This window comes from Mustela erminea, chromosome 1, assembly GCF_009829155.1.
Source record: "Mustela erminea isolate mMusErm1 chromosome 1, mMusErm1.Pri, whole genome shotgun sequence".
Lineage (NCBI taxonomy): Eukaryota > Metazoa > Chordata > Mammalia > Carnivora > Mustelidae > Mustela > Mustela erminea.
In genome coordinates, this window is record NC_045614.1 from 125,138,274 (window position 1) to 125,163,466 (window position 25,193).

At 41.0% G+C, this 25,193-nt stretch overlaps 1 protein-coding gene across 7 annotated transcripts in view; it reads left to right on the forward strand.

The window, feature by feature from the left end:
• The window catches only part of PLD1 (phospholipase D1), a 198,148-nt gene that overhangs the window by 75,180 nt on the left and 97,775 nt on the right, over positions 1–25,193 (forward strand). For all 7 annotated transcript variants that reach the window (XR_004285288.1, XM_032341350.1, XM_032341336.1 and 4 more), the window contains 7 exons: positions 3,743–3,933; positions 4,226–4,353; positions 8,771–8,916; positions 9,138–9,243; positions 10,482–10,547; positions 18,744–18,802; positions 20,051–20,143. Coding sequence is in view for 6 of the 7 variants with exons in the window: in XM_032341336.1 (XP_032197227.1) it covers positions 3,743–3,933; positions 4,226–4,353; positions 8,771–8,916; positions 9,138–9,243; positions 10,482–10,547; positions 18,744–18,802; positions 20,051–20,143 (789 nt within the window). In the remaining variant the exon portion in view is untranslated. The remainder of the gene's footprint in view (positions 1–3,742; positions 3,934–4,225; positions 4,354–8,770; positions 8,917–9,137; positions 9,244–10,481; positions 10,548–18,743; positions 18,803–20,050; positions 20,144–25,193) is intronic.

Sequence of the window (25,193 nt, forward strand, 5' to 3'; positions counted from 1 at the left end):
CAGTCATGTTGACCATTAAGATTAGAAGAAAACTCTAGACTAGAGTTCTCTGATTTCACCAGTGAATAACAGGAGGTCATTTAAAACTGTTCCCTGCAAAAAATTATAATTCTAGTATTCAATTCCAGGAAGAAAAAAAATCGACCCCATTTACTTCCCAGATTGAGATGCAAACAGAAATAAAACACAGCTGCTGTTATCATCCATGGGCACCATCTCTACTTGGTACCGAGAGAGATAATGATCTTGCAGTATTTTATAAGGAGATAACAAAATCAATTACATTATCTCAAATGTAAACACTGAAGGCCTTATCCCATTGCTGGTTAAGATAGGCTGTGACTGTGGCAGCTGTTCACTCACCAGTACAGATTAATTTAGATAAAAGAAAACATAGGCTAATAAATTAAGGTTTGACAACATACAAGGGTGGATGGCCTTACAGTTTGATATTCAAGAATGAAACCAGCAATACAATTGATGGACAAAACGTCAACACAGAGCAACCATGGACATGAGTAGAGGCAGTAATGTGGACAGTTTGGTTCATTTTCCATTATTAAATAGTTAGAGTCTTCACAAAAGCTTGAAAAAAAATCTACAAACCTTTAGGGTCCACTGAAACTCCATGTGATATTATAAAATATTATGAACCACAAAAACGAAAGGCTAAAAAGAAATGCAGGAGGCTGTTGGGATATGTTGTTTCTATAATTACAGTGACTGTAGGGCTAGTAGGATCCCTTTGAAGGTACAGGGATTGAACTAGCTAACATCTTTTGTTGTTATGAAACATAAACCTTATAAAAAAGATTAATTTATAGACATTCAACCCATTAAATAAAATCAATGATTATGAACTTCTATAACCAAGTCAATGAGATTTGAGAGCCAAATAAATCTGCTTTATAAGTAAACTCAATACTGACAAGTTGAGTGGCCTTGGGCAAGTTCCTTAACTAAGTCTTACAGAATAATCATAAATATCAGGTGGTACCATTGTGAGTATTAAATAACATAGCTGTGCTGAAATTTGCTTATTTATTAGCACATAATAAGCACTTGAGTATAACTGATAAGAAGATTCCTTTCTATTTCTCTTAAGTTTTTCACAAGTTTATATGCTTCTGTTCTTTCTATCTGAAAAAGGTGTTTTCTTTTAGCTCGATTTCAGTGACTCTGTACTATTTATTCCACTTTTCTTGCAGTATGTAGTGTAATCTGATCTCTGTATATCTCAACTTCAACATGCATTTTAACCTGACATTCTGTCCCAGAGGACAGTCACTGGAGTAACTCCTGTTTTCCTTTGCTGTGCTAAGGAAGTTGGCAGAGTTAGCCGTAAGACAGTTTAATCAATAGAAAATATCCAAGATTTACAGATTCATGAGCAGCTGTGATATGAGGTAATTTCTTACTTGCTTTACCTTGTCTCATTTCCTCTAAGTTTTTCATTACCTTGTATTTTAAATGAAGCAAAACCTGGCTCATGGGTGGCATCTAGTAAGTGTTTGTTGAGGTGAGAGGGAAGGAAATAAATATTTTAATTGTGACCAGAGGCAACAAGCTCCTCCACGGAAGCCGAGCGGACCTTCAGTAAATTATCCAGGCTGGAAAGCATCTGCCACCTGCTTCTCGTGTTCATACAAAAAACTACTTGGGTTAGTTTCTTGGGTTAAAGTGATTAGCTTATACGGGGAAGCTGAACAATAGGGGACATTTTTTATCTACAGTTAGGGTTCTAGTGTTACAGGGACCCTAGAGATGAAATGCTCACCCTCCTTAGCCTATAAGGAGTAACGAAGGCCCCGAGGGCGTAAATGGCTCCATCCCAAAGTACTGAGCTTCAAGAGGAAGTCCCTTTCCGTTCTTTCCATCTGAGCCTTGTCCAGGGGCACTTCGAATTTACTAAAACTTCCATCTGTTGCAGGGACACGTACGTATTTATCAAAGGTGTACAGGAGGATAAAAGACTGTGGTTGAGAACATCAGCCCTTGGGTCAGAGAGCCCGGTTTTAAATCCCTTCTTCACTACTTGTAAGCTCTGTGACCTTGGACGCATTGTCCGAGGTATTCGTCAAATTACCTAATCTCTCTGTGCCTCAGTGTTTTTCTCTGTGAAGAGGGGATGGTAAGCTCTTCAATAGAAATAAACCTGCATCGATTTATTATTGATGATAAACACAATAATGTATATAAAGGACTATCACCAAGCCAAATGCATATGAAGCAATCAGTATACATTAACTGTTATTATAATATAAATTAGAAGTGGGAAAGAGAGGTGAGGGGAAGCAACGGAGGCAAGGATGGGCCTCTGTTTTGCTAACTGTAGGCCACTGATGTGGCTCCAGGCTTCCTTATAGCCAGCGTGGAGAAAGAAACATGACCAATTATGTAGTTCACAGAGAACTTTGTTTTATTAATTATATAGATCTGGGCAAACCAGAGCCACATTCCTCTACCCCAGTCTTCTGAGTTTCTAGACAAGATCTCTTTCTACCAGACATGGCAGTACAGGTTTCAGAGACCTGATGAGTTTCCATAAGGGCTGTGCAGGTCTGGTCAGGCTCTCTTAGCGTTGGCCACAGAGCCTCGCCCCCCACCCCTCTCCCCCAGATTCTTGATCACACCGGTAGGAGAGGACCTGGCTGAAGGTCTTGCGCTCAGCACATGCCCTTCGCAGGAAGGCTAAAGACCTTGGAGGAGGCCAGGAATGAACTTGGGGTCATGTACCCGTGTCAGGAGCTCCTTAATCACAGGGACCAGCCTTATTCATCATTATGTATTTGCTCATGGCACCTCACAATGAGTGAGCGACAGGTGCTCTGTAAATGTTTGTGAGGTATAGTAATAAGTGAGCTTGTATGGCAGAGTTGTTCTTATGAAAATCCTGCCATTTTCAGGCCTGGTTGTAACAGAGAGATTATTTCCAGCAAGAGGAATTTTTCATCCAGCTCAGATGACAGCGCTCAAGGCGTAAATCTCCGTATTTTAAAGGAAAAATAAAATCTGTGTGAACTCTTCCTCCCTGGGTATTGGTGTACAACGACTTGTGTTATTAAATGTCGAAATGAGATAGAACCGGTTTTCTTAAAAAAGGAGAGAAGTACAATTTGAACACCTCCAGTATCTTTCAGAAGAAGTATGCTCATCAGTTACCTTTCAAGACACGTACGTTGTCATGGCCCAAACCTCCTAGTTCAAAAAGATCGTATATACATTTTGCTTGGGATAGAGGACATCTAGAAAGTTTCTGCTGTTGCAAAAATAACTTTAAAATCTGCTTCTTGAAATTATTGTAAAATGCCCTCAATTTTCTTTAGAAAATATTTAAAGTGGGTTAATTTTACCTGACATTTTTTCCCCCATGTATTTGTTAGCGTGGAGAATCCATTCCTTCCCTCTGAATCACCATCGCCAAACCAGTCTCCCTGGAGTCTCTCATTTATCCAAGTTAATGAAATTGGATGAAAGATATGTTGGCATTTCTTCAATTTAGCGTTTCTCTTTCTTATTTGCTTGTGATTAAGGATCTCACTCCGATTTAATTTATAGGCTAGGAATCCTTTAAACATGAAACAGGAAAATCAATGACAAGGTTGCTTGAGATAACGGAGGCTCACACAGAGAGCGTTGACTTGTTTCCATGTGCTGTCTCTAAGCCTGGCTTCATACCGTGGAATGAGTGTGGATTCATTCGAAATAGTAAATCCTTGTAACCCTTCCTTTTTCTCCCCAGCCCCTTTGCTCGTACCCTGTCGGAAGCCAACATGTCCCTGAAAAATGAGCCAAGAGTCAATACCTCCGCACTGCAGAAAATCGCTGCTGACATGAGTAATTTGATAGAAAATCTGGACACGCGGGAGCTGCACTTTGAGGGAGAAGAGGTGGATTACGATGTTTCCCCCAGCGATCCCAAGATACAGGAAGGTAAAGACCGATGGTCTGAGCGAGGCGAGAGTTGATCGGCGTTGCTTGGCAGAGCGCGGATTTGAAATAACAGGCAAATGATTGATTCCCCCCTCCCCTTTTTTAATTGTGTTATGTTAGATCTTCCTGTGGGTGTCTTCACCGAGGGCTGAGACTGCTTCATTAGCTGTGTGCTTGTAGTAGTTACGATTCTTGGGCCCATGCCCGGAAAAGGCAAGTTAGGCTAATATCGTGTATCCTTGCAATGTCATTGTATTCCTGCAATAACGTTATCTACTTGTTTGTTTTTTAGCGTGTATTCCGTTCTCTGCTATTTATAAGACTCAAGGATTTAAGGAGCCAAACATACAGACGTATCTTTCCGGCTGTCCAATAAAAGCCCAAGTCCTGGAAGTGGAACGCTTTACATCTACAACAAGGGTCAGCATATTTATGGACTCACCTTGTGTTAGCCATTGTAGACGAGTCGATGCGCTGACTTCCATTTTCCTTCCTTGTAGTGATGATTATGTTTTTAGATTTTTTTTTTTTTAAACCACTTCTAAGTCCTCACTGCCTCTCAAGTTTTTGCTTTCCATTTAGTCTTTATTCTCATATGCCTCTTTCCTCATTCTGGAAAATGCCTCTCTTAAAAAAAAAGGGGGGGATACCTAAGGCAAGTTTAATAAATTGCTGAGTGCCTCTCCTAGTCCTCTTCTCTCCCCAATTTTCTGTTTAATGTGGGCTCCTGGGGCATAGCCATTCCACCTAGAATGCCGCATAGAAGCCAAGGAAAAGCTTAGCTTTCCTAATGCTTGTTTAGCAAGAAAATCATGATGTCACCTGGCTCTTGAAACAGGCCAGGATGCTAGTGGACTGGTCCGGGTCACTCCCCAGAAGCCCAGCTGAGCGAATTGTGCCGGCCTCCTCTGCCACTCTGATTTGCTCCTAGCACCTGTCCTTGAGGCCCTGTTCACAGGCTTTTCTCTTTGAGTGCTGGAAAGGCATCTTCTGTGAAGGTGACTTCACCAAGCAAAGCATCCCTCTGTGAAATGGATTGAACTAGAGGCTGCTAAGAGTCGCTGCCTTTGCTCGGTTACTGTTTATCACAGAGGTCCAGTCTGATAAGTGGAGTTGCTGCAGGCTGGTGGCCTTTGTCCCCTGGGGCTAAACTCTGGTTCCCCACAGAGGAAGGCCACCTTGGCTCCTGCCTCAGGGGAAGGGTAGAAGAACCTTGCTCCAGAGGCAGGGTCTGCCTGCCCTTCCTCCTCATCTTTTGCAGGGTGCCACGTGCTACCTTGGTCCTCATAGTTTTGCTTAACGGTCTGCCCTGACTACCTGTGCTTGCCTGCACATCTTGACTCCTACTTTACACCCCCCTTTCCTTTAGGGTGTTTGTATGAGATGAGTCTGTACCCCCTGCTATACTGCTAAGCACAACCCGCTCAGAAATGTCTCTGAGATGACCTTTGCTTTCCTATTTTGCCTACCAGCTTTTAGATTGGGAGGGGATAAGCATGCTCACAGGATTAAATGTCCAGACTCCAGAACCAGGCTGCATGGTTTAATTCCTGTTTTTGCTTTGTGATCTCTAGTAAGCTGTTTAATCTTTCTGTTTCTCCATTTCCTTGTGTGAATAATGGGTGTAATGGTGCCTACACTATAGGTTTGTTATGAGGATTTAATAATAATACATAGCATTATACAAGAATTTTGTATATTATATTATTAGGGAGCAAGAACTTTCTATCCCCTTCAAAGATCCTTCTAGCCAGATGAAGACTCAAATTGACGTGAGACAGATTAATAGGAGAAAATCAAATTTAATTTCATGTGTATGGGGAATCCACATAGACATGGAAATTCCAAAACCGGCCAAATCAGGTATTTATGTTATTCTGAACTATGGAGAATTGGGTCGGGGTCTGGAACTTCAAAGGGAAGGAATTCAGTTTATAGGGAGATGAGGAAGAGCGAATGTTTGGTAAACAAATGTTTGCTGGGCCACTTGGAAACAAGGAGACATGGAGGACTTTGATCGAACAGACCTTGCTAGTTCCTCCCTGTCTACCTTGTTTAGTTCATAGTATAATGTAGTCATCTGTGGTGAGCTTTCTTTCTGGAGCAGGTCCTCTAGCTAAATTCTTTCTAGACCACTGAGGTCAGGGACATAAAGAGCTTTTCCGGGATCTGCTGGGTTTGGTTGCTTTTTAACTCAAAGTGATCTTCATGCCAAAGCAGCCTGCTCTTGGCCCTTACAGTATTATAGAAGCATATACTGTACAATGCTATGTATTATTAACATGAGAGTTCTCCTAAAGTTATTCACAAAGATAAGTATTCAAGTTCCCAAGCCAGGACCTTCTCCTTGCTTGTACTCCTGTTCGTCAAGTGAGTTTGGTTTAGTTCCCTAAGGATTATCTGTACCCTCCTTGGTGTTTGGTTTACTAAGACATGTGAACTAAATTCTTGCGGTTTACATGTGACTCCAGGTTTATAAAAATACACTTTTTCTAATTACCAAATACATTCTCTTTACCCGCCCAAGACAAGGCACTTCTCTCTCATCTCTCTTCATTTGCATGACAGTCCAGGGAGACAGATGTTATTAGGGCCCTATCAGGCTGGAGATTTGCATTTGACCCCGCCCCACCCTTCTCCACCCTGTGTTCTGCCCCTCCAGGCTCTTGGCTTTTGTCCTGTGGTAGGGCTCAGACAGTGGAGAGCCCAGATAGGAAGTGGGGGTCCCCTTGGGCTGGCTGTGTCCCTTAACCAAGGAAGCCATCTTTAATGGTTCTCTCCTTCTTGTTCAGTACCTGGTCTTGCCTCTTGTCCTTTCAAGAGTGGGGATGCCTTCAGAACCCAGAACTTCCTTCCTTTAGGGTTTCCTTACCCCATCATGTCTTCATAAGCAATTCCTTTATGAAAACTCTTCGAATTACTCCAATTCTAAAGAATTCCCATAATTCTCCTGGGATGTTGTCTGACAGACACTTGGCTGAAGTCTCACAGCTGGTAGGCTGCACCTCAGGGTTTCAGACCTTTAAAAGCTTCAAAAAGGCTGCGCTAGTCTTTTTCCATGGTACCATACTGCCTCATAATTGCTAAGAAGTTTAGTACGAAACTGGGTGTCTATATGTGAGGGATAAAACTTGGCATTTGCAGTATTTTCTAAGTATTCAGTTTTCATAGGATTGAAAAGTATAATCCCAGGAAATGTGGCCACTTGCTTAAATTGTGTAATTTTTCTTATGTATGTGGTTCATCTTAAATTGAATGTTTTTCACTTGCCTGCAACATTTCTGGCCATTCTGAGTTTTCCTGCATTCTTCTGTGTGAAACATGATGGAGGATGATGCTTATCATGTTGGCCAAAGTAAAAGGCAGCATACAGTTCTGAACCCCGGAAGTGGTGTTTTTCAACTTCCAGCTGTTATAACTGTCACGAATCCTAAGTCGAGGCAAAGCAAATGCTAGATTTGAATATTAACCAGTGATATGGTTGGATTCCAGACTTAAGAGCATGTAGGTTGCATTGATCCTCATGCTTCTGTTTTATATACGACGTCCACACAGAGCGGTCATGCTTTAGAAGTTTGCCAAGTGTGCCAGACATCAGTAATGAGTGACAGTGGGCCGGGGATCCCCCATGGGCTTGGTGACATCAGACCCTGGATCAGCTAGTGGAGAAAGAGATACTTACTTTCTCCCGCCCCCAACACCTTTGGTTCCTAAACCTCCCAGCAGAGGCCAGTGTCCTTTAGGTGGACCAGAGTGCCCTGTGCCCTACCCAACCCCCTATTCCCCGCCCCGCCTTCCAAACTCACAGACCTTCCTTCAAGATCTCCTCTGCTCCTCTGCTTTATTTTTTTTAAGATTTTATTGTTTTGAGAGAGAGAGGGAGAGAGAGAGCCTGAGAGGGGGGAGGTGCAGAGGGAGAGAAAGAAACTCCCCAGTGAGCTTGGAGCCTGACACGGGGCTTGATCCCAGAATTCTGGGATCATGACCTGAGCTAAAGGCAGACACTTCACCGACTGAGCCACCCAGGCGCCCTGCTCCTCTGCTTTAGAAATATCCCTCAGTTTCCTGACATTTTGTACTCTATCAAAACTATCCCCCAGATCGGTTAGTTTTTCTGGTTGAAATAATTCACTAGTCAATCTTGGCATTTTAATAAAAAATCTTTTAAAAATTTTAAGTGGGGATTCATTTTAGTTAAGTAATTGGGAAAAGTATTTTGTGTGTAGGAAAATCTTGGGCTTCTTTCCCTCTAATTGTCCTATACCCTGCTGGTCACTGGTGGTGCTTCAGGGCAGGGAGATATTGTAGACAAGGAGAGACCTTGGAATATGTTGCAGGAGGAGAAGACATTAATGTCATTTGCAAAGGGCGAGAAGTGGGCTAAGATCATATTGTGTTCCTGGAATTCATTTCCTCCAGCTTTCCTCTCACCCCACTCCAGTAGTCTGTTTCCTGCTTATACTTTTGGACAAGCAAAATTACTTCTGATAACTAATTAGGGTCCTCACTCATTGTCTCCTTTACCTGGTTTCTTGTTTCAGGGTTTTGTGTGTGTGTGTGTGTGTGCGCGTGTGTGTGTTTATGTTTTTGGAGCAGTAGGATTTGTGGAGTTTGTCTTTGGTGCAATTCAGAGCTGGTCTTTATGTATATTATAAGGTGAACATTTAAGGGAATATTAATTCTGTAATCAGTTGTTTTAGAAAACATTTTGCTTAAGTACTTATCCAAAATATGTAAGCCAAATTTAAGTTACTTATTAATTAGCTATAGTTCATGGAGAGATTTTAGAGTTTTTATTATTATCTAAAATATCAATCATTTTTATTGATCACTGTAGGTGCCAAGTATCAATCTTTACACTATTGAATTAACACATGGGGAATTTAAGTGGCAAGTTAAGAGGAAATTCAAACACTTTCAAGAATTTCACAGAGAGCTGCTCAAGTACAAAGCCTTTATCCGAATCCCCATTCCCACCAGAAGGTAACTGTTTCAAAATAATTATATAGAGTTATTCCAGTATACAAGTTGGGTGGGAAGAATATTTTATCGATATTATGGGTTAGCTTGTCCATTGTCAGTGGATATTTTCTATTAAAATAGGCTTTTCTAAAAATAAACCATTTTATGAAAGGTTTTATAAGAGTAATATTAGAATCATATTGGAAAGAATAATAAATGTTTCCAACGCGTGGGTGTTTTAGGCACACGTTTAGAAGACAGAACGTCAAAGAAGAGCCTCGAGAGATGCCAAGTTTGCCCCGTTCCTCTGAAAACATGATCAGAGAAGAACAGTTCTTTGGCAGAAGGGTAAGTCCTTCCAGTCTTCTGCTGTTCGGAGTATAATTTTGTAGTTCTGTAGAAACCTGGCGGCTCCTGAGGGGTGGGGCTGGGGGGCTAGCTGCAACTGTTCTCGCCCCGGGAACCCTCACCCAGGCTGGCTTCTCTGGAACTTGTTAGGCAGTCCTTCCCCAAGCCATTTTGACCTGGGGAGGGTGTGTTTCCCTGAAGAGGAGGAGTGTTCTGTGAAGAAGCTTCTTCCCAGCGGGAACCTCTTAGGGCTCCTTGCGAGTCAAGATTGAGCTCATCGTTGAGTGTTTTGAGATCTACTCTTTTAACAACTTATATTTCCCTCTCTTTGTTCCAGGCTTTGTAGTAGCTTGTCCTAAATCTGTGTGAGGTCTCATTCCCAAACTGTGGGGGGAGCTCTTCAGGTCAGAGAGTGGTAGGACAGAATCCCGAGGCCCTGGTCCTCTGCCCCAGTGATGCAGAGACACGCAGGGGAGGAGATAGTTTTTCTCCTGGAAAGTTACCAAGTAAATGTCAGTTCTGTTCAGTAATCTGAAAGTTTAATGTTCTGAAAGCAATATTTGATTTCTTCTTTGTGTAGGTGTCTTCTTGTATGAAATCTTTTTAGCGATCTAGAACAAATATTTTCCAAGATACTCTACAGTGTGGGGTTTCTGTGTGCACTTACGTGAATGCAGTTGAAAATGAGAAGCTGTGGCTTTAACAGTTAGTGCTTCCACACACATCATCGTAGTCACTGTGATGGACATTACCCTCGTGCATTTGAGCATATTTGAAATCAGGGTACAACTTACTAGAAAGTCTCTCTCTCCTTTTTTTTTAACCTCTCCCTGCCCCCCTCCCCCTGCCAAAACAGCTGTGAAAAATACAGTAATATATCCACCAGTAAATTCAGTGTTATAATTATGGAAATTCAGGGTTTTAATAAAATCAACAAATGCCTTTAGACTGTCTACCATGGACAAGTCTTGTGCTAGTAACTATGGAAGATTAAAAGAATATACAGCTTGGGTCTTGTCAGCAGTTTTTAAAAGACAGAAGCATGTAAAACATTAAATAGCAAGAAGGAATTTGAAAAATGGTTCAGGGGTACTATGGAAATACCTCATTAATACTATTCAAGATTCCTTTCCTGTGATAATACGAGTAAAGAATTGAATAAGTTTGCCGAAGGTAAACTGAGATAATGATCACATCCCTGTCACTGTTATCTCTCATCTAATATATTTGTGTTACAGAAACAACTAGAAGATTATTTGACAAAGCTACTAAAAATGCCCATGTATAGAAACTACCATGCAACAGTAAGTATTGTTCAGTGACTTAAATTTTGAAATAGTTTATAAAATCATAAGTTGTCAGCTGAATGTTGGATCGTTTTATTAACAGAAGTGCTTGTATCCACTTCTCCAGCATTCCTCAAGTTACAGTTAATGAGCGCAAAATTGACTCGACAGCAATAATTTAGTTCATGGTGATGCTATTTAAAAAATCATGTATAAATTAATGTGTCTAGAACAGTAGATTTAAATGAACTTGAAACTCTGCTCCAGGCTAGATTATCTAGAAATCGACGTCTTTGTCTCCTCGGGTTTCCAGAATAATACCCCAAAGCATTTCTAAGCCTAAAGGAAAAAACACTTGAGTAGTAAGCTAGGAAGCAGCTGAGCAGAGTCGAATACCCAGCGTTTATACAGAGCTGCTTGGTTGGCCATCAGGTTAGCCCATGATGCTTATGAAAGGCCTGTTTTTTCATGTGAAAGTGAGAAGCATGGGAAAAACGAGGGGGAGGAAAAAACTCTGGGGAAATAAAAGAGAGAAGATGTGGTGAGGCTTAGAAGAGGCTGGAAGGCCCACCGGTGCCAAGCCGGAAGGAGCAGGCTTTTGTAGAAGTTTTCAGAAAACAGTAAGGTCAGTCCTCTTAGAGGCCTTGAAGGCATGTTTTTAAAGGGTTAATCTTCAATTATCTAAAAGTCCAGATAACTGAGAATGTCCTGGGTTATTGTATTTTTGCATCTGTATGTGTAGAAACTGTAATGCTCGGGGGTTGAATGTATATATATGGTATAGGGGCAGAAATTAAGAATAGGCAGTCACGGCCTACTAGATGTGTCCTCTAGTTTAGAGAATGCCATTACTTAAATACTTAAATAGAGGGAAGGGGCATCTGGGGGCTCAGTTAGTTAATCATCTGACTATCGGTTTCTGCTCAGGTCATGATCTCAGAGTCCTGAGGTTGAGCCCGCATGGGGCTCCACATCAAGGCAGAATCTGCTTGAGAGTCTTTCCCCCTCTCTTCCCTCCCCCTGCTCCTTCCCCATCCCATACTTGTGTGCTTGCTCTCTCTCTCAAATACATAAAAAAATCTTAAAAAAAAAAAAAAAAAGAAGGAAATAAGGAAGGAAGGATTCTGTGTTAAGAGAGGAAGCAAGAGCTCCTTGACCCTTTGGCGTTTTCCGGTGACTTGCTGCAATCTTGCTGCCTGCCAGGGTATTATCTGGAGGCTGGACAAGCCCCCATTCTGTCCCCTAGTCCCCCCAAGCACAAATGATCTGGGGCAGAGCCCATGGCCCACCTTCTGCGGCAACTTGCATTGTTCCATTTGGTGGACTTGAAGGAGCATATGTGGTTTCCTAATCCTGGAGGAGTTTTCCCAGGAAAACCAGCAACTTGGGTCCAACCAGAGGCTCTCAAGAGGAGAAGGATAGGAGAGATTTCTTCCCTTCTAGGACTCAGGAACATGCATCTTTGAGAGAGTGTAACGAGTAAGGATGTCACTGCTGTTATTTCCGATTATATAACTGGTCATTGCTACGGCTGAAAATGCTGTTTCCTGTTGTGTTCTCTGTAGAGATATACGCTGAGGAGTATTTAAATGTGTGCCAGTACCAGTATGCGATGGTTTTGCATTTGTTTTACTCTTCTGCCTGCCTGTGACTTTACTGCTACTATTTCTTTTGGCTTTAGAACAGTAATTGCTAGGTTTAGTCTTCTCTTTCTGTGTATAGTACTACATTTTGGATTCTTATGTTGATTAAAAAATGTGACATTTTCTTAAATGTTTATTTTATTTTCTAATCATGAAAATCTTTCCAGAGTTGAGCCGTATTTTGTGTAGAAATTCTAGAATGTCTTCGAAACATTTCCTCTAAAAGGGAAAACCTGATCTCAACTGACCCAAATATATGTTACCCCACATTTTTGATAGCTACTTATTTACCCTAAGAATGGAATTCTCCATAATGATTCAGACATAAGATACAATTCAATCTATCTTAATTTTCTAACGTTATTAAATTGTCACATAATGTGATTTGGCCTAGAGACTAGATTTACAGGCTTTTGCCTCATATTTGTGAAATTAGATTGGCATCTTTGTGTATCCTTTGATAATTGTGAGAAATATTAAAACTCCTATCTGTAAAATCATATTAAAAGTAATTTTTCTACAATCACATATAATTAATTTATACTTTTTAACTGTCAAACAAGCTTATTAGAAGTAAATTTGGGTCTTTAGGCCAGAGATCATGGATCATAGGTCAAGGGTCAGATAGGATCACATCTCTAATTTCCATAGAATTTCAATGAAACCAAACATGAACAGTTTTGGTTTTTTTAAAAATTTTCCTATGGTCGTTGGTTAAGTTAGTATTTAGATCAGGAATTTTTTTTTCCAGGAGTATAACTTTTTAAATTCCTTCTTCCTCCTTGAGGGTCTGAAAAACATGTCATCTTAGTGTTTTAGTGGATTTAACATCAGATAATTCCCTCAGAGATTATTGGTAATCCATTCTGTTTATTCATTTGTAAAATAGGGATACATGTCTTTGTACTCTGCTTAAGGCATATATCTGTTTTTAAAAAAGGGATGTGTTTACTCAATTGTAACATACAAAATACAAAATCTCAAACAGAATTCCTTTTATATTCGAAGTTGTATTGGTGCTAGCTCTAATAACTGAAGCCTAATAATAAAAGGGATACTGAAATATCTAATAGTGAAAGGGAGCATTTTAATTAGTAACTGGAAAATGCATGGCTTGCAGGGAATTTAAAGGAAGAGTCATTAGGAACAGGAAATGTGGGTGCCTCAGTGGCTCAGTGGGTTGAAGCCTCTGCCTTCAGCTCAGGTCATGATCTCAGGGTCTTGAGACCAAGCTCTGCATCAGGCTCTCTGCTCAGCAGGGATTCTACTTCCCTTCCTCTCTCTCTGCCTGTCTCTCTGCCTACTTGTGATCTCTGTCTGTCAAATAAATAAATAAAATCTTAAAAAGAAAAAAAGGAACAGGAAATGTACCTTTTTTCCTGCTGAAGATTAAAATCTAGGAAGGAATGAAATGCATCATTTCCAGAAGCATCCTAGGTTGACAGGATGCTATTGCTAACTTCCGGTTTGACTGACATTTAACTGTGGTAACTCAGATTCCTTACCTCCCAGAGGGTGATTTCAAGCTAATCACCCTCTGGGAAGTAAGGAATCTGAAAGCATTCCACAGACAGACGATACTGAGTTCCCCCCCTCCCTTGTTTTATAAGGTGAGTGAATTCAGTTTGAGGGGAAGAAATGGGTAAAGGTGAATGAAGATGCCCACAGTGTTTCTATGCCAACGGGGAGAAGCTGTGCTGTTAAACAGCTGCGCCTACAAAGTAAGGGACGTTTTGTCGTTCTCATGATTGAGTCTTAAGAGCTGAGAGGATCCGGCCTCTCCGTTTCCTCCACTGATGAGATGTCTTCTCTTTTCTCTGGGGCTGTGTTCATTGTCTGACCTGGAAGGCAAGCTTTCCTGGAGTAAGAGAGCCAACCTCCTACCCTTCCCAGAAGGGCACTGCCCAACGCAGCACTTTTGTCTCCCTTGCTTCTGAGAATTTCCCGCTGGGGCACTTGCTTGGGCATTTTGCTGCCTCAGGCATCAAGGTGGCCTGTGAACATCCCCTCCCCTTCCAGTACAAAGATGAACTGGAGGAACTGTGAATGCATGATTGCCGGGTAATTTCCAGGGCTTGTTGTTACCCCTTGAGCTAATTGCTTGTCCCTTGTCTTTGGAACTTTATTCCCTGTTTGCCTAACATTACTTGTACTTCTCACAAGTTGGAAAAATAATATTGATTAATACATTCAAGAGATAAGTCAGCCTGTGGAATATTGTCCAGCTAAACTGATCATTAAATTCATGTTCTTGAGACTCACTCACCTGGGCAAATAGAGAATTGATTGTTACCACTCAGGATGCACTGAGAAGTGTGGACGACACAGTCTTTGTTCAATTTCACATTGTGTTATTTGGGTTTGCCTTTAAATTGACCTTGCCACATTTACTTTTAATCTGATAAATCTGTATTAGAGCACATATTGCCAGAGATTCTTTTTTTTTTTTAATCAATAACAAGGCTAGTTGTTTCTTGAAATCTCTCCCTAGTTGAACTAAAGTGATTAGGATAATTTTAAATTTTATATTGGTACATAAATCTCTGCATTACTAACATATTTTTTTATTTAGATGAAATTCTTTACACTTAGCAATTTTATTATATTTTGAAGTTATGATTTCTGAATTATTTCTAAGAATACTTCTGCTGTCAACTCGATGATAAGAGCCATGTGAATAAGAAACTATCCAGGTATTAGATAAATGGTTTCCTTGATTTTTGCTTTTCATTTCCTGTTCCTCCATTTAACTGTTCTGTAGCTTTGCATATAAATTAGTTATACCTCTGTAGTAATTTCTTCCAGTGTAAACTAGAATAGACATTTTCTCTCTGCTCCCTAGAGATTAAATGAGAAGTTATGGTTTAGGGTTTTAAAACATTTTGGATTCTATGTTCAGAGTCTGCAGTGTCACTTCTAATAACAAGCATTTCCACAGATGGGATTTTAAAAATACGGTACTGAATTACAATGTTTTATACAAGAATGAACTGTAAAGTCTTCATAGAATCTTTATAAAAAATTTAATGTGAAGATATATTTGATTGAGGGTTTTTAAGTCTTTCAGGATTTTTTTTCTGAGGATTATCTTTATTTATTTGAGAGCGAGTAAGTGAGAGAGAGGAAGAGAGAGACAAAAAACACTAGTGGGGGAGGGGCAGAGGGAGAGGGAGAAACAGTCTCCCTGCTGAGCAGGGATCCTGATGTAGAGCTTGGTCCCAGGACCCTGAGATCATAACCTGAGCCAAAGGCAGATGCTTAATGGACTGAGCCACCCAGATGCTCCATGTCTTTCTGAATTTAATTTTTAATGTTTTAATTTTAATTTTTTTATTCTGTTCAGTTAGCCAGTATACAGTACATCGTAAGTATTTAGTTGTAGTGTTTAATGATTCATTAGTTGCGTATAACACCCAGGGCTCATCACCACATGTTCCCTCCTTAATACCCATTACCTGACCACCCCATCTCCCCACCCCACTCCCTTCTGTAACCTTCAGTTTGGTTCCCAGAGTCCAGAGTCTCTCATGATTTTTCTCCCTGTCCGTTTCTTCTCATTCAGTTTTCCCTCCCTTCCCCTGTGATCCTCTGCTCTATTCCCTATGTTCCACATATGAGTGAGACCATATGATAATTGACTCTCTGCTGGACTTAGTTCACTCAGCACAATCTCCCCCAGTTCTGTCCATGTCGATGCAAATGGTGGGTAATTATCCTTTTTGATGGCTGAATAATACTCCATTGTATATATGGACCATATCTTCTTTATCCTTTTGTCTGTTGAAGGGCATCTGGGCTCCTTCCACAGTTTGGCTATTGTGGACATTGCTGCTATGAACATTTGGGTGCACATGCCCCTTCTTTCACTACATCTGTATCTTTGGGATAAATACCCAGTAGTGCAACTCCTGGGTCATAGGAAAACAGTATGAAGGTTCCTCAAAGTATTAAAAATAAGTCTGTCTGAATTTTTGCAAATAATCTAAGAAAGAATTGGAAGCACTTAATTGGGTGACTCACAGCAGTGAGAGATTGGTAATTTTTTGCTTACAAATTTAATAATAGATTATTTCCAATCACATATATAAAATGTTAAAGAAAAATTGTTAGGTTTCATTTTTTTAAAAAGATTTTATTTATTTATTTGACAGAGATACCAGTAGGCAGAGAGGCAGGGAGAGAGAGAGAGGGAAGCAGGCTCCCTGCTGAACAGAGAGCCCAATGCGGGGTTCAATCCCAGGACCCCGAGACCATGCCCCAAGCCAAAGGCAGAGACTGAGCCACCGAGGTGCCCCGACTGTTAGGCTTTATTTTATTAATCCCATTTACAAGCTTGGCTCAAATGCCATTTCTTCTTAGGAGTCAAATCAGCTTGGAAACTGGATACCTTCCTCTGTAACTACTTGACATGTAATTGTTGTGGTTCTTCCCACAGAACTTTGTTGATGGGGAGTGTTTTCTATATCTGGTCTCCCCTCTGCTTCCTGATGCCAGGAGCATATCTTCTTGATTTTGAATTTTCTGTTAAGGCTGTTATTGACATGACGTACAACCACTGGTAGATCTGGGCCTACTGTGGCTACTTTTAAGAAAATTTTGTAATTTGGGAGCCAAATAATGTCCAACTCTAACTCTTTCAAGTAATACATGAGGTAAAACTCCTGCATATGCTGAGAATTACATAATGTTCATTGGTCTTCACCTTTGTGCTTTCACATTTTCATCTAATAATCATGGCGAATGATTTACTGCTTTTGCAGCTTTGTTTTGAAGAAACTGTTTGGTCTGACCTAATTCTGAATCTATCCCTTGCTAATTCTGTTATCTTGGACAGTTTTTTTAAAAGATTTATTGATTTTTTTTAGAGAGCTAGCGCATGCGGGGGTGGAGAGGGCAGATCACACCCTGAGATCAAGACCTGAGCTAAAAACCAAGAGTTAGGGGCACCTGGGTGGCTCAGTGGGTTAAAGCCTCTGCCTTAGGCTCAGGTCATGATCCCAGGGTCCTGGGATTGAGCCCCATATCGGGCTCTCTGCTCAGCAGGGAACCTGCTTTCCTCTCTCTCTCTCTGTCTGCCTCTCTGCCTACTTGTGATCTCTCTCTGTCAAATAAATAAATAAAATCTTTAAAAGAAAAAAATAAAAACCAAGAGTTAGATGCTTAGCTGATGGTGTCACCTAGATGCCTCTATCTTGAACAATTTATTTAACATATCTCTACACCAGGGGTTGGTAAATTATGGCCTATGGACCAGATCAATCCCACTGCCTATTTTTATATGAGCTAAGAATCGTTTTTATGTTCTTAAATGCTTGAAATTTTTTTAAAAGAACAGTATTTTGTGACATAAAAATTATATTAAATTTGTATTTTAGTATGTGTAAATTAAGTTTTAATGGAATACAACCATGCTTGTTCATTTATGTATTATCTGTGTCTGCTTTTATTTCATAATAGTACAAGTATATGATTCACAGAGCCTAAAATTTTTATGTCTGACTTCTTTGCTGAGAAAGTTTGCCTATCCCTGCTCTGAAGCTCAGTGTCCTCTTCTGTACAAGAGAGATCTGAGATAATGTATGAAAAATGCTTAGTACAGGGCCAACAGATATAAAGCACTCAGTAAATGTTAGCTGTTGATGTTGTCATCATAATATTTGTAGTTTTTATCTTCGCATAATTTATAAGGTAAAGGTGGGCCTGAAATTCTCTTCCTTTTCTATTCACTAAAAATAGTTATTTTTATATTATTCGTATGTAAAATTATTTTATTTTATTTTATTTCTTTCTTTAGAGAGAGTGTGGGATGGGGAGAGGGTCAGAGGGAGAAGGAGAAAGAGAATCTTGAGCAGACTACCTGCTGAGCACGAGCCTGTTGCCAGGACTTGATCTCACAACCCTGAGATCATGACCTGAGATGAAATCCAGAGTCGGATTCTCAACCAACTGAGCTACCCAGGCACCCCTTATATTATTTCATTTGTACTAAAATATTCTGGTATTCCTGATGTTCAAAGATCTCTGCAAACTCCCTTCAACGCACTCTACCATTTAACTTTACATTACTCTCTTCATCTTGCTTACTGTAGCCCAACTGTATACCTGATGAACTTTGCACACCTTCCCTGTCCTCTCTCCCCCTTCATCTCCCATTTCCATGTACCAAGCCTAATCCACCTTCCAGAACCTGGCACCAACATCACTGCCTTCACACAACCCTATTGTTAGTGTGTATGCTATGCCACACAATCCTCCTTCCCCAGCAACAAAAACAGAGAAGAATTTGGGGAGAAAAATCTCTCCTGTTGACTTTTTTGAGCATTCTGTCTTTACCTTTGAGAGCACACATCACTTTCTTGGTTGTGTCTTAATTATACATAGACTACTTCCAGGAAGAAGAACATAGATGGTCTTCCAGGGCGATGCCATTGTGTTGCTCGGTGTCGTCCCCCAGATGTGTTTACACATACGGGTATCTAATGCATGTTGTTGGTTTTTTTTTTTCAAATGTATAAATTTTTCCTTTTTCTTTCTGTCTTTCTAAAGTATGGATTTTTGGCCTCTTTTTCAGACAGAATTCCTTGACATAAGCCAGCTGTCTTTCATCCATGATTTGGGACCAAAGGGCATGTAAGTTCCAGTGTTGCGTGAGAAGGGGTAAAGTTTATAAGTACCACCCTTTGATTTACCAGCGGGCCATGGGGACAGATCTTACTGGCTTTACTACCTGCTGCTTTTTTTCGCGACAGAGTCTGAGCCACTCGGGGCATCTATTTATACACGGTGCTACCTTGCTGTATTGAACACTGGTAGCAGCTGCCCCATCCCCTTTCTTTTGTGCTTCCAGCACACACGGTTGCCTCTGGCCCAATATTAGGGGTGTTTCATACAGGTAGCAAATATGTTATGTGGGAGAAAGCATTAGAAATAAACGTACTGTGTGCATGTTTGAAAGTTGCTAGGAGAAGAGATCTTGAAAGTTCTTGGCACAAGAAAAAAAAGTTATAACTGTGTACAGTGATGGATGTTCATTAGATGTATTGAGGTGATCATTTTTGCAGTATATACAAATACCACATCAATGTCTTATACACTGAAACTGGTATAATGTATATCAGCTATAGCTCAGTTTTAAAAAATCAAATATACCGAATCCCTTCTTTTTAATAACTTATAAAAGTTAGCTGTTTATCACTCATTTTCATGATTAAAAATGCTGCTGTGTAAAATTTATGCTAAGTAACGAGATTGACAATTACTTAATGATTATTTTCCTTCATAAAGTGAGCGCTTGAGCGCTTAGCTTCTTTAGGGCTTCTTTAGAGCTAAGAGCTTTGTTAGTAGTGGTTTTCATTTTTTCCTTTTGTTAGGCCATTAGTATTGTTATGTCTTGTCCTACTTTTCAAAATCAAGACATTTCTCTTTCCAAAGCTCTAAGAGCTGTGCTCTATTCCTTTGGTATGGGTTGGTCCTAGAACTGTAGGTAGAAGGACGAGGAATATTTGGGAACTGGTGAGCGAGCGCCGTCAGTGGTCTCAACAGCAGGTAAACCGTCCCTGTGCGGGCCTCTGGCAACGTGCGGGGTCTTTTTCAGCTTGTCCCAATGACTGCAGGGTACACTCAGGACAGGGAACCAGAAGCTAGGATGCTTAAAGTCCTGCAGTATGTGCAAGAGACTTTTGCCGCCTCCAATCCGACCAGGTGCTTTTAGGGATCAGCTGCTAGAGTATCCACCTAGTGAATGTGCTGGTGAAGAAGGAAGGAGAGGAATGTGATGTGAGAATGAAACAGTTTATTTAGTCCCAAGTTGTGAGGCTGTATCAGCCAAGTGCGAGTTGGAAATCCAAAGACCCTGGGTTAACTTGGTGTCTCTTTCAGAGAAGGTATGATAATGAAAAGATCCGGGGGACACAGAATACCAGGCTTGAATTGCTGTGGTCAAGGAAGAGCCTGCTACCGCTGGTCCAAAAGGTAGGTCTTGGTCGTTCTGTGGGTTTGTTTTACGAAACTGGATATTTGGGGAATTTTCACAGACTGGTTTTCAATTACAAATCAGTTCTATATCCTTTGAAAGTCACAACAGAGCACGTTCTAAATTTTTTTTTAAAGATTTTATTTATTTGACAGAGCTCACAGGTAGGCAGAGAGGCAGGCAGAGAGAGGGGGGGAAAGCAGGCTCCCAGCTGAGCAGAGAGCCCGATGCGGGACTCGATCCCAGGTCCCTGAAATGACGACCCAAGCCGAAGGCAAAGGCTCAACCCACTGAGTCACCCAGGCACCCCTAAATTATCTTAATTTCCAGATCTCAGCATCCATGCCAACATTCTAACTCAAACCTGGACTTGTAGGCAGAGTGTGCAAACTTTTATTGTATATGTAAAAACTGGTTGGCAGTAGAACTCATGGGTCAGCCAAAGAACATATACAAATGGCCAGTAAGGACAAGTAGATAGCTCAACCTCACTAGTCATAAGGGGACTGCAACTCAAAACCATAGTGGGGTCCAACTTCACACCCACCAGGATGGCTATCATGAAAAAGATACATAGTACCAAGTGTTGTTGACAAGGATGTAGAGAAGTTGGAACACTACTACATTGCTAGTAGAAATAGGAGAGGTGCAGGCACTCTAGAAAACTGCAGCACTTTCTCAAAATGTTAAACATAGGAAGTGGGATTACTGGGGGCTATGGTAACTCTAGGTATTTACCCAAAAGAATTGAAAAAATGTGCATGTATCAAAACTCATAGAAGAATCTTCATAGCAGCGTTACTCAGAATAGCCAAAAGATATGAGCCACCCAATGTCTGTCACCCGATGAATGGTTAAACAGAGGGGTGGGGATATCCATACAGTGGAATATTATTTAGCCATAAAAAAGAATGAAGATGAAGGGAGATGGGGTTTCTTTCTGGGTTGATGACCCCTGAACTATATACTTTTGAAGGGTGAGTTTTACAGTATGTGAATAAATTGTTTAGAAATTTTTAATGAAAAAAAGAATAAAGTGCTAATTCATTCTTTGTCCTGACTGAATCTCAAAAGCATTATGCTAAATGAAAAAGCCAGACACAAAAGGCCACATAGTATATGATTCCATTCATATGGAATGTCGAGAATAGACAAATCTTTAGAGACAGAGTAGATGAGTGGTCTTGAGGGGTTGGGAGGAGAGGAGAATGGGAAATGACTGCTAACGGAAATGGGGTTTCTTTTGGGTGGTGACAGTATTCTGAAATTAGATATCAGTGGTAATGGTACACAGCTGAACTGTACTAAAAACCACTGAACTGTACACAAATAATAAACATTAAGAAATAAACAAATAAAAATAAAATAAATTAATAAATTAATAAAATAAAAAAATAAACAAAAAAAATTTGTCAGACTTCAAGGATGATAATTTTAGACTTACATTTGCGAGGATGTATGATGTGCTATGTGATATAGACAGAGAACTTTAATTCATATCCTATATCCTACACAACCAAAGACTCCTGTGGGTCAGTATTCTCATCTGATTCTTATTTATGTCCTCAAAGCACTTATCACAATGTTTTGAATGTAATAGACAATAGTTGTTTGTTAATAATAATATTTTACTGGAATTTTGGAGAAATATTGAGATGTATACATTATTTCCCCAGCCTTGAAAAAGTTCTGTGAGTTCGTGTACATATGAAATTGAGCTAAGTGTATATTAAAAATACATAAACCCTGAACTAAGATTTACCTTTAAACATAGTTAAGGTACACTACCAGCAAAAAAAAAAAAAACAAAAAAAAAAACACCACTAAGTAATGCTCTCATTATCTCAGTTTTGAAGGGATGGCAGAAATTACAGGGAGGAGATCAAGAGATTGGAGAAAATTGAAAATTTCTGTGTTCCAGTAAAACCGTTTTACTAACACAAAAAAGGAAGTAGTATACTAGAAAATGTGTGTTTTCAAATAAACTTCTATAATTTACATAAACACGCAAAAGGGCCCTGGTGCAGATTCCTCCTGAGCAGCCCCCCCCACACCCCCATACGCCCCCAGTTGGCTTCGGCTAAGGCAGCTAGCTGCTGGGGGCCAGTCCCGAGGGCTCCAAAGGCAAACCCTTGCAAGCCTTTGACTGCAGACACTCTGGGCAATGCGGATCTGCTTGTGTGCATGCTGAGCAGACCGGAAGCATTCATGGCCTCCAGGAGCAGCCCTTAGCCAGGAGCTGGCAGGAGTCTGACCCTGGTAGCCCTCTGATGGGTGATTCTGCTACAAGCTCTGCACTGTCTTCAGAGGCCCCTGAAGGGTTTGCAGCCCAACTGCCCACAATAAAGGACATGCAACCACAACACATCCTTGACGGCTCCTTTCCTGCTCCTCCTTCTCCTTCCCTGCCTTGGCTCCTAATAACTCCCTAATACGCCCTTTTTAAATGACTTTGACTTACCACCTCGTCTCAGAGTGGACTTGTGGGCCAACCAACCTGAGACCTCGACTCAAGACATGGAAGCCTTGGTCTGGTCCGTGCAGTCATTTATTGAGTGCCTAATGTTTGCTGGGTTGTGTCCTAGCTCCTATAAAAATCAGGCAAAATCCCTGCCCTCACAGAGCTTTACTGGAGGAGAAAGGAAGGCAGTGATGAAGCTGACGAGCACTGGGGATGGTGTCCATGCAGTTGTGACCAGAAGGCATGGGGTGGTGAGGGACTCGAGGATCGGGGTTGGGGGTGGGGTGGGTGACTTTAGCTCCCAGTGTCAGGAAGCTGCTGTTGGAGTTACATCCTCCCTGAGAAGGGGCAGCCAGAAAAGATGGGGGCCAGACTTTGTTATATAAAAGAACCTAGCTCCCTCACATCTTAAACTTGGGATTAAATAGGCTTCAACCAGGACAGCCTAAAGAGATATGATCTTCCCTGGAATGAAATGTGTCATCATTTTAAATTGTATAAATCTTTCCACAAAGATTGAAGCCTTGGTTTCCCATTAATAAGGATCTCCTGAGTTACATTTGTGGGTTATAAGGTGTCAGTACCAAATAAAATGATAAGATAGAGCTGACAAAATTAGTTTGGAAATTTTTTCACAGTAGAAACTATTAGTATCTCAACAGGAGTTGCTTTTAAGGATGACACATTCATAACTCTCTCTTTTATTTTTATGCCCATAAAAAGCATTCTGATCACTTTCTTATTTATGCTACCCTAACAAATCTGGTTAAAGCAAATGGGGCAATTAAACCTTTAATCAAGTCTCATAATGACCTTGTCTCAGGGACAAGTTAAAAAAAAAAAAAAAAGGACAAACATGGCAGACATTTCTTTCCACAATTTAAAACATCTGCTTGAACAGCCTATCTGTTGAGCAACTTCTTGGCATTAGGTGGTGGATTAGACGATGTGTTTCTTATCTCAAATGATGTCTGAGAAGAAGGAGACATATAAATTTTAAAAAATAAATGTAGCATTTATTTCTGCAAACTTTGAGCTATACCAAGAATTCTACAGACAGTGAATAAGCAAATAATCCCAGGGATGTGTCCTGAGGAGCCAAACAGGATGGAAGGTGGGTTGGGGGCTGGGCCAGCTTTTTACCCTTGAGTAGCCCAGGAAGGCCTCCCTGGGGAGGAGAGTATCAGCGGAGAGCTGATGAACAGGAAATGACTGCCCTTGGGAGGATCCGGAAGAAATATTTCTAGGTAGAGGAATAGCAAATGTAGAGGTTCAAAGAATGACCTTGGCAAATCTGAGGAACAGCCAGACATCAGTGGTGGGAGCCGAGAAGGCCGGCTCTGGTGGTTTGTCCACATTTTAGTGCCATAGCAAGGAGTGGCCCAGGCAGGAGGCATCTTGTTCGAAGGGACTATGATCTCACCTCCTTGAGAACAAGAACGTTTGTAAAGTGCCTTGTTGTCAATGTGAGGCGCGGTGCTGAGCAGCATACGTGAGTCACCTCTGTTATTTCGCACAAACACAGATGAGCTGGGCATCGCTGTTCCCCTCATTTCATGGGTAGAGACCTTCTACTCAGTCACCCAAGTCACACAGTCAGGTGGCTGAGCTGGAATCGGAGCTCAGGGAGGATGACGGGTAGGTAGGTGCTTACTCCCTGGGTAGCCGGTGCCGACTTCCAGAACACAACTTGACCAATTCCTTTGTTGATGCAGAGAAAGGAAATAAATCAGAAGAATTTTAATGAATGACATAATTAAGAGCTTTATATAAAGACCAGGAGTCAATTTACCCTGATGTTTAATGACTATTAAAAAGAATTCATGAGGGGCACGTGGGTGGCTCAGTGGGTTAAGCCTCTGCCTTTGGCTCAGGTCGTGATCCCAGAGTCCTGGGATCGAGACACATCGGGCTCTCTGCTCAGCGGGGAGCCTGCTTCCCTTTCTCTTACTCTGCCTGCCTCTCTGCCTACTTGTGATCTCTGTCAAATAAATAAATAAATAATCTTTAAAAAAAAAAAAAAGAATTCATGAAAACAAAAATTGTTATCTTTGACATTCAGCTTTAAAAATCCCGCTGACACCTGAGCGCCTGGGTGGCTTGGTCGGTTAAACATCCAACCCTTGATCTCAGCCCTCAGTGTCATGAGTTCAAGCCCCATGTTGGACAATACACTGGGCATGGAACCTTTTAAAAAAAAAGAAAAATCCAGCTGTTACTGGTAAACTCTTCTGTATTTGTAGGCTGCCTCATCTTGGAGGGGCAGAGGCAGAATGTACATAGGAGACCCCATGGATGGCAGCGCCAGTGTTCACCCATGCTCTCGCCCCATAGAACACCCAGCCCTCTCCTTGCCATTGCTGAACAAGGTTGCTGAGAGCCTGTACAATCCTCTGTGCCAGTTAGAGAAAAGTACCATTTCTGCAGGGTGTCATGTACCAAATGTCCTGGTATAGGACTTGGCTGCTCAATGGTACCTTGTGGCCTGTCCCTAATGCCATGTTTGGCAGCCTTTGTCCTGGTGGTTGTGCCACCAGCCTCTGCTCTCAGAAGCTTTTCTGAGATTTGTTTTGTAATGCCAATCATGG